This window comes from Eriocheir sinensis, chromosome 7, assembly GCF_024679095.1.
Source record: "Eriocheir sinensis breed Jianghai 21 chromosome 7, ASM2467909v1, whole genome shotgun sequence".
NCBI classification, from domain to species: Eukaryota; Metazoa; Arthropoda; class Malacostraca; order Decapoda; family Varunidae; genus Eriocheir; species Eriocheir sinensis.
In genome coordinates, this window is record NC_066515.1 from 1448034 (window position 1) to 1458076 (window position 10043).

Consider the following 10043-nt stretch of genomic DNA (forward strand, 5'->3'; position numbering starts at 1 on the left):
TCACACACATACAGATATGCATAGACACACAAACACAAACAGATTCCAACAACCAAACACACACACACACACACACACACACAGACATGCACAGACCCACAAACACAAACACAGATTCCAACACACACACACACACAGTACACTGACGGGCGGCATTCGGCTTAATTCGTGTTGTGTGGGATTCGAGCTTAAGCCGACTCCAGAGGACTGGACGAGGATCGCTCATGAATTAAACGATAGATAGAACTTTCCTCATTGTCTGGACATGTTTTGAAAAATTTCTCCGTTAAAATAACTTTCCATTAATTCAGTATCTGTTGTTTTGTAATGTCATTCTTTCAGTGCATGTCTTTCCACTTGATGCTGAATAAGTGGATACTACTGTTTTATTATGTATCAGAGTTATGTCCCATAAGATCTTAAAATTCTGCAATTTAAGTCATCAGAAATGGGAGTAAACGTAAATTTCTATAGGATGAACAACAGAGTACCTATAAAAATTAGCTAGTGCAATGTGCATAACCGATCTCTCTCTGCTGTGGTAGACGGTTACCGTTCTACACCCAAAAACCTCGCAACAGTTGTGTTCTGCAGGGCTTTGTTCTATCCCCTACTCAATATCAACACACACGCAGCCATTTTGGTCAGAGTGGAGTCCAAGGCTCTCATAACTCCCCTCCTCTCACTGCCAATCTCTCTCTTAAATTCCTCCACAGTGTTGCTTGTTTCCTTTATCTACATTTTTTTGCTGACTGCATCTCTCCACCCCTTCCCAGCCCCACTGCACACTAACTTTCTACTCATGCTTTCCCTTATGCAAAAATTAACCAGCAGCTTTAATTCTGTATTCCTTTCTCTGGTAAAATTTGGAACAGCTCTTTCACCCACCCAATAATGACCTCTCTTTTGTCTGCTCCTTATGTTTACTTTCATGCTAGTTGAGTTAGCAGGGTTTTTTGTTTAGTTTAATGCCCTTGAGTTGTTTCCTTTGCTAAAAAAAAAAAAAATCAACACGGGCGCGATAGATGGCAAGCACGATCATCATACATTAATTACAAGAGGACCTCCAGCACGATCCTGATAGCTGTAGCGGACGCCTCGTATCGGTTCCTGTTCCTGGATATTGGCTCCTATAAGAAGGACCATCATGCGAGTGTGTTTTCCCAGTCAGCGTTCGGGATTGGAGCTGGAGAATGGCACCCTATCCCTTCCACAGGCTCGTAAAGGCGGCGTCACACAGAGCAAATTTCTCCCAACATGTTGCTCGCTTTCGTTGGTGATATCGCCAACCAACAATGTTGTGCATCACACTGTACTAACCCTGAACTGTTGTGTTGACGCCGCGCTCCAACAACAACAAACACCACGCCAGCATCTATCCGGCACTTTACCATGAATTGAAAGGATATTGAGGTTTTAAAATATTGTGCTGCTGCATTGCACATAATGACGCATGTGCTACGACTACAGAAGCGCCAGAACAAGTTTGTTTACCTCGCGCCAGGCACAGACTCCACCCAGCATACCATCACAGTCAGTTGAGTGTTATAATTAACTGTGCACAGTGGACAAATAAATCACACACATACACATGTACAAACTAACAATGGGAACTTTTATGTTTTTTGTCGAAACACATCATCTGCATCAGAAGATGGCGAGAAGACACGTCATCGGTTCGTTGGATACAGCGCTACATACAAACGGAGATACCATACAGCAGCTTGGCGGAACAAACCTCGTTCGTTGCTTGCCTGCTCGCCGAGAGCTGCAGCCATCCATCATAATGCCCCGCCTTTTACTGCGGCCCCATCTGTCGTCAAAAAAGCTGGACCCTGCTCATCGCCAGAATTTAAACGCCGCCACCACGAACGGGATCTCACTCTCATTCAAAAGCTTAAAGCAAAGAACGACCGACCGCCGGATAGACATATGGATGGAGGATATGCACTGGAATAGAGAAAGCCTGCCCGTTTTGGGGTTGACATATAACAATGGGACAACTACTACTACTACTACTTTTACTTCAGAATACTACTACTAGCTCCTGGCACAATAATTTATATTTAAGACGTAGGTTAGAGAGAGAGAGAGAGAGAGAGAGAGAGAGAGAGAGAGAGAGGTTGAGAGGGAGAGAGGGAGAGAGAGAGAGAGAGTGGTGTGAATGGTGTTTATGTGGTTTTTGTAAGTTGTCTGTGAACATCACACCAAAAAGGTAACGAAAAATGTTTTGATGACTGTACGTCGGTTTTTGGAGTTTTACAGTTGACAATTTGAGTAAATATGTACGATGATTGATTTTCAAATTACATTTACAACTTATAGCACGAATGTCATTTGACCCCCATTTCTCCCAACCAGTCTGCCAATACAACCGTTGTCCATCCTTACCGATCCGCCAAATCTTGTTGGTGGTTGTTCATTTTGCCCAACCGCCAACCAAAACGAGCAACATGTTAGGAGAAATTTGCCCTGTGTGACGCCGCCTTAACGGAGGTTTGCCGTGCGTATTTGTGGGGGATGAGGCATTTCCTCTAAAGCCACATTTCATGCGGCCTTACCCTGGTAGCAACCTGACAAAATACACGGCCGTTTTCAACTACCGATAGAGTCGTGCACGGAGGGTGGTTGAGTGCTTCTGGCATCATGGTGACCAAGTAGCGCATCCTCCGGCAACCCATCATTGCTAAACCAGAAACAATTGACACCCTGGTAAAAGCGATTGGTGTGTTGCAATTTTTTTTTTATATAGGACAGAGGGAGTAGAGATTGACCTAGATATAGGACGGGAAAGTGCGCCTTACAGATGTGACGGAGATTGGGGGCCAGTATGTACTCATCTGAAGCAGAGAACATCCGAGGCTCCTCTACAAATTATTTCAGTCCCCAACATGGAAGTCTCCCATTTAAAAATGACAGTTACCAGGGGGCGTGCTCAATACATTCTAAGGTGCCGTGTAAAGATATAAAAAAAAAAAAAGAGGAACAGTCTAAATTCCCCCAATGCTGGGGTAAATCAGACCATACTTTTGAAGAAAAATCTCAGGCTGTGAGACGTAGCTACAATTTTGGTAAATGTCAACAAGTACCTCACCTTCATGTAACTCATATAAAAACACACTTTCAGACTTGTTCAATTTCTTCAGTCTGTAGAATAAGTGAAATTTTGGTCTGCATTGCTCCATGTTACGGTAGTACTAGTAGTAGTAGTGGTAGTTATATACTAGAATGAATAGTAATAATAATAAATAACAAGAGTATCATCTCGTTTCCTCAAAGGGGTACAACAAAGTCAATAAATGAAACTTCGCTAAAATCTCAAAAGAAAACATCATGTGGAAGATATGAGGCCGCTGTCCCCTTTCAGCCTTAGCCTCCCGCTCCGTCCTCCTCGCGTCTCACTAGCTCACTGCGACTCCTTCCCTCCGCCGCCTCGCCTGCCTCTCCCTCGCCCCCCTAGCATTCACCCGCCCCCCCAACACACACTCTCCTTCCCTAACTTTCCTCCTCTTCCTGCGGCCACACTTGCTCGGAACTCGTGCATTTTGAAACAGCAAAGCAATGAACCTGAACAGCTAAACCCCTAAACGACCTCTTTACTACTTCGTAAAACACACACACACACACACACACACACACACACACACACACACTCAAATAAGCATCGTTACACATTCAGCACGATACAAACTGACACCAAGGACGAAGCCATTGATAACATGCTACTCATGTTGGTATCATTGCATGTGTTGGGTGTGGCTTCACTTATTGAATCAAGTGAGCGGGACTCGTAAATGAAGCAGTAGAATTTGAGCTGGCACAGTAACGCTTCATGAAACACACAGGCGGAGTCTTAGTCGAAGTGAATTGATTCTGTGTTGTATGTAGCACTATAATAATGACGTGTTTAGGTGATTGCGTAAACAATTTACAAACAAGTGAATAGTTTAAATTTCCTCCATTTAGGAGACAATATGATAAACACCTCGCGTTGTTGTTAGACATTCGCTATAGGAGCATCATATTACACATGGTTAGAAAAACAGCACAGGCGTGGTTGCTTTTATTGTATTAGAATGCTTTTGGCAATGCTTTTAGCGTTGCAATTTGAAGTTTTTTTTTTTCAGATGCCCACAGCTTGTTCATGAGAGAAAGGACACGTTCAGTGGAAGCATTAGTTCCAGGACGGCACATTATGAACCGAACTTATCTGAAATGCGTTGATGGTTGACGTTTATGTCTTTGACTTAGGGGAATATTCTGCCCACCGCTGTTACGTATATCATATGAACATTATTGTTTTATAATTTGTGAATGTAAAGCTTAAACAGGGGGCACTCAAATCACTTCGTTAATATTATGGTAATATCTGGTATCTCAGTGTCTCCTTTCCCCTCTATCCCTCACTTACGGGGGTCCTGTCCTGCTGCCCCAAGCAGAGCTGAGGTGGTGGGGGTGATCGCACTTTCACCAACCCTGCCGATTACCGGGATGCTCAGTGTGAAACACGTCGCACCCCAATGTAACAATATATGACCAAAATGTATTCCGATATTTTCAAAGCCCCACTTTAGTGTGAGACAATTCTTTCAAAAAAATTTTTTTTTTTTACGTTATGGCCTATTGCACCGGTAGGCTTCTTCCCGGTGGATCCTGATGGTCGGTCCAAGGCTTCTTCCCGGTGGGGCCTGATGGTCGGCTCAGCCCGTTCTGGCGCAGGCGAGTGTTTATAGTGGAGCCATCTTGCATTGGCTCATGCTGCCCTCCCGGAGCTCATCTTTAATCCTAGAATCTAGAGTCCGGGCTTGTGAACACACACACACACACACACACACACACACACACACACACACACACACACATGATAGCCGGCGTCAATGCCAGGCGTTTCCTCAAAGGATATTTGGTGCTATTTGCATGATTATGAGGGAAAATCTTGCGGATAAATTTTTAGCTTGGAAACCTATGGAAGCAGGATTCTTTGCTTTCTAAACTGCCCTCTTTCGGATTCTATCCCTCTCTCTGTTCCTTTATCTCCAGTTTCCTTTCCGGCCATTCTATCTCTGCGGTGGTAGACGGTCACTGTTTTTCCCCTAAACCTATCAACAGTGGTGTTCCACAGGGCTCTGTCCTATCACCCACTCTCTTCCTGTTATTCATCAATGATCTTCTTTCCATAACAAACTGTCCTGTCCACTCATACGCCGACGATTCCACTCTGCATTATTCAACTTCTTTCAATAGAAGACCATCCCAACAGGAAGTACATGACTCCAGACTGGAGGCTGCAGAACGCTTAACCTCAGACCTTGCTATCATTTCTGATTGGGGTAGAAAGAACCTTGTGTCCTTCAGTGCCTCAAAAACTCAATTTCTCCACCTATCAACTCGACACAATCTTCCAAACACCTATCTCCTATTCTTCGACAACACTCAGCTGTCACCTTCAACATTAAATATCCTCGGTCTATCCTTAACTCAAAATCTTAACTGGAAACTTCACATCTCCTCTCTCACTAAATCAGCTTCCTCGAGGTTGGGCGTTCTGTATCGTCTCCCCCAGTTCTTCTCCCCCGCACAATTGCTATCCATATACAGGGGCCTTGTCCGCCCTCGTATGGAGTATGCATCTCATGTATGGGGTGCTCCACCAGCTCTCAGCTGGGACAGAGGTCTAACGTCTAACATATTCTCAGTTTTTTTTTTCCCTTCCCGAAGCGTCGCTTAGAGTGTGTTTTTCCGTTGAAGGGTATGCGCAGTCCCTAAATCTTTTCCCCCTTCGAAGGTATCTTTCCGTGTAGTGTTGGTACTACTGCAAATCAAACAAACGTTGAAAACCGAAACCTTAATACAATTTAGGTACATTTCTAAAATGGATTATATAGTGTGGCTAATATTTATGTAAACAGTGCTTGATACAGTGACATACATTAAATATAGCAGAAAATTGAAGCGATTTGCAGCCGTGGCGACGTTTGTTTACAAGTCAGCCATGACCAAGACCGAGCCCCGGAGGCCGCAGCACCGCCAGTTTCATCCCAAAACTTCCAGCAGCAACATCAACAGCAAGCAATGGCCTCCATTCAACATGCAGCCTCCATGCTGGTGTCTCGAAGGGCCAGCCCTGTAAACGCTCCCGAACGAGAACTATTATTAGAACTCGTGAATAGTGAACCTATTATCAGTAATAGGAGCACTGACGGGAGAGTTGTGGGGCTTAAAAAATCAGCGTGGGAGAGGATAGCCCTCCAGCTCAATGCTGCTGGCTATGGGGAGCAGAAGACGGCGTACCAGGTGCAAAAAATCTGGGAGCGACTCAAAGCCAAGTAAGTGTATGAATGCATAGGCCTGTGTTGATGTAGCAAGAGAACTTACGAGGCTAGGGTATCTTGCATTTGCAGTGGGTTTCAGTTGAATATTCTTCAAACTCAACTGTCTTGGTTGCTTAGAAACAATCTACACAGCAAGAATATTCAAGACAGTTGAGTTTGAAGGTTTACGGTCAATTCACCCACAAGACTTTTCCCCCATATGTAAGAGTCAGTTTACCCACATGCACTAAGAGTCAATTCCCCCACATGTTCCATGTCATTTCCACATTGTTGGAGTAGTCAAATACCATGTAAATAGTGTGTACTTCGAGAGGCTAGCACCAGAAGTCCAGAACAGTGCAGCAGTAGAAGGCTTGTTGGGGCTTTTATCGAGTAGGCGAAATGACTCCATGGTGTGGCGAAATGGCATGTGGGTGAAATGACCGGATACCTGTTTGAATAATAGCAGAGACTATAAATATACTTACCTACTATAGATTATTTAGGTTAGGTTAGTTTTTGTTTAAATTAGGTATAGGGAACAGGGAAGCAGGGCAAAATCTTTAAAAAATCAGTTGCGGTTATCATCCAAATTCTCTAGAATCTAGATTATGACCAGTAAACCTTGATGAATTCGAGTCAGCCGTACATTGTCCGAAACTGCAGTTAAAACCAGCTCCCGTAACACCAAAACTCCTTATTTATTGCATGGCTGAGAAGGACCATACCGTTGTGAAGAGAGAGTATAGAAAAACTGGCGAAGGTGATCAACATCATCGGTAGTGAAATAGATGACCTTGGCTGCGAGTTTGACAGCGATGCCACCAGAGGCAAGCTAAAGCTGCTTCCTTACCTGAATGACTTATTGCTTGTGGTAAATATTATGCATATGGTTCCGTGTTCATAGTTAATCATTTTAACTGCGCTTCAGTGGAATAATCACTATGTCTGACCCTGTATTTTTATGCCTACCGAAGGTTCAACAATGATCTCCACATCTGTCATGAAAGTGCAAATGTCATCATTGCATACACTCGTCGCAGCATTTGCTTATGCACCAGAGATGGGAAAGAACCCATAGCCATAAGAGTATCCTTATGCTACAAAACAGCTTGTCCAGCCCTGTCCAGTCGTCGGCGTGGGATTGTCTTTGTAACGGCTCCCACTTATGGTCCTTATTCTTGATTGGCGTTGTTGAGTCTTTTAGTTTTGGTGAATCTTCTTGTTTCTTCTGATCCAGATTTTTCTGAGATATAATTTTTTCTCTCTTCAGTTCCTTCCAGTGGTAATGGTTGAAACACTAGTATATTGGCTACTAAGTAGTCTCTGCTTAGGTTTTTTGTGTTCTGTACAAAGTTTTGGTTTTGTCTTATTTCTGCATATTCTTCACAGTCCAGCAGAAAATGTTCTAAAGTTTCTATTTCTGCACCACAGCATGGACACTCCACTTTTCTTTTGAAACCTGTTCCTCCAGTTTAAGTTAGGGGATTAGTTCTTCCTCTTAATATTAATTTTGTTCCCAGTGTGTTGTCTGCCCAAGTTTCTTCTTTCAGGTCCCTTTTGTATAATTCATATATCATTAATGTTGAGTGTCTGAATTTCGTTTTTCCATTTCGTTGAGTCGCATTTCCTTACTTTTTCTACTAAAATATTATTCTTGGTCAGGCTATCAAGTTGTGTCATATTTATATTTAGTTCATTCATATATTTCTTTGTTCACTTTGTGTTAGTATTTTCTATTTCTCTAAGGAATACATTTCTGGCCAAGTTATTTATGTTTTCTTTCAGCAAGTGCTTAGCTATTCTCAAAAGAAATTTGTAGCTAACTTAGCAACGTCTGTTTGTTTCCGCCGACTCTCCTCTTTCAACCTGTTGTTGATGTGTCATTAAGACTTTTAGCACCCAGACTTGGTTACATTACTGTCACCTAAGAATACCTAAGAGGTACCTCTCCAGCTACCAATATCTTGTTGATAATTTGGGTCTCATTGCAGCGGACGACATGGTCATCCTACAGGAGGAGGAGGAGGAGGCGCAGCATATGGGGGCAGTACCGACTACAAGTACCACTATCACCAAGTCCTTGGAGACAATTCTACCCAAAGTCAGTGCATAAATACCTGTGTTATAACTTTACTGATAAAATGTTATTGTTTACATACACAGATAAGAGGAGTCCTGACATTAGTGGTGCAATGGATCTGTATATGGCACATTCAGTCTTAGTAGTCCTAATTTTCTTTGTTTTCCTTCCCAGAATGTAACGGAGGAATCACCAGTGCTGCTAGAGAAAGCGACGCCCAAACGACATGTCTCCAATGGAACAGAGGGTGTCGTGAAAGTAAGTCATGAGTATTAAGGTTTTAGAACCATGATTTCTTTTTTATCAAAATCAGTGCCTTGTTTATGGTACCTACTTTTACTGTTTAGATTTCTTATTTTCATTGCTTTCCTTGGCAGAAACAACCGGCAAACACAGTGGGCGCTAATAACATATCAACACCTCAACGTCATGTCTCCAAAGGAGCAGAAAGTGCTGCCACAGTAAGTTATGAGTTTAATTTTTTATTTATAACCATGACGAAATGACTTTCAAATTGTATCCTTTGTGTGTAGATAGTACAGTTCCTTTCACAAATTTTAATATTGCTTTGTACAGTGAGGGGATCCAGAAAAAGTTGCATTATCTACTACTTAAAGGTTTAGGGAATGGCATTTATGTTTTTTTCCTAATTATTTAAGCTCTTGGACAGCCTTCATTATAATGAAACACTACCACTTTGTTATGCCATAACCATAGACACTGACATATTTTCACTAATATCCCTATTTAATAAGTAATACAGTTCTTTCTATACATAACCACATATTTTCACTAATATCCCTATTTAATAAGTAATACAGTTCTTTCTATACATAACCAAGACAAAATATGAAGCAAGGTATTCAAGTGCAGGGGAAAAGGACAAAATATAGTACATTTAGTTTTACTAATTTTCATTATTTTGCTTGGCAGAGTCTTCGCCGCCACAGATTTGAAACGTCATTCCCAGCACTTCCGGAGGGAACTCAGTGGCGGAAAGAAGTATTTGCGAGGCAGCACGAATTACTAGAAATGCAAATGGAGACAGAGGCCATGCGGCATGAGTTGCTGAGTGCACAACTGGCAGAAGCTCAAACAAAAATGGCAGAAGCTCAAACTAGAGCAAGAATTGCTCTGCTTGAGGAAGAGGTCCTCAAAAATAAGTTAGCGAAATAAAAATAAACCGGCAGTAATTTAATACTTTTGTTTTCTTTATTCACTGTACATCCATGTGTCTTTATGTGTGTGTGTGTGTGTGTGTGTGTGTGTGTGTGTGTGTGTGTGTGTGTGTGTGTGTGTGTGTGTGTGTCAGTATTTTGTTTCAATGCGAGACGGGAGAGCCACACCTTACCCAGTCGGCCAAAAAAGATACCCCCTTCACAGGGTGAGTTACGGGAGGCTCGCCCATCAGGCAAGTCGCTGCACTACATTATTACCTCGTACAGTCATGCTTCAATAACACAGTAGAAGGTAAATTCTATAACCAGAAGTTCTTTTCTTTATTACCATCATCTGTACAAGTTAGGCAATATATACCTATTTACAGTCAGCTATGCACCCACATTATACAGGGTTATTTTGCTTTAATTAAATTAAAATCAGAGACAAAAAATCATGATTTAAATCAAAATTAAATGTACTGTATTTTA

The 10043-nt window shown here is 42.3% G+C and overlaps 1 protein-coding gene across 1 annotated transcript; it reads left to right on the top strand.

Annotated features, from left to right (window-relative positions):
* The first annotated feature begins 8309 nt into the window (after positions 1 to 8309).
* LOC126991404 (uncharacterized) lies at positions 8310 to 9600 on the top strand. Its single transcript, XM_050850175.1, has 4 exons — positions 8310 to 8415; positions 8569 to 8652; positions 8772 to 8855; positions 9328 to 9600. Exons 1-4 carry the CDS (start codon positions 8314 to 8316, stop codon positions 9568 to 9570), a joined length of 513 nt encoding a protein of 170 aa, XP_050706132.1. The 5' UTR covers positions 8310 to 8313; the 3' UTR covers positions 9571 to 9600.
* Positions 9601 to 10043: the final 443 nt, after the last annotated feature.

Excerpts from the sequence above, each read along its gene's own strand:
- LOC126991404 (XM_050850175.1), top strand. The coding sequence starts at position 8,314 with ATGGTCATCCTACAGGAGGAGGAGGAGGAGGCGCAGCATATGGGGGCA. Across the intron at positions 8,416-8,568 it reads TGGAGACAATTCTACCCAAA|AATGTAACGGAGGAATCACC; the intron begins GTCAGTGCATAA and ends TTTCCTTCCCAG. Across the intron at positions 8,653-8,771 it reads GAACAGAGGGTGTCGTGAAA|AAACAACCGGCAAACACAGT; the intron begins GTAAGTCATGAG and ends TTTCCTTGGCAG.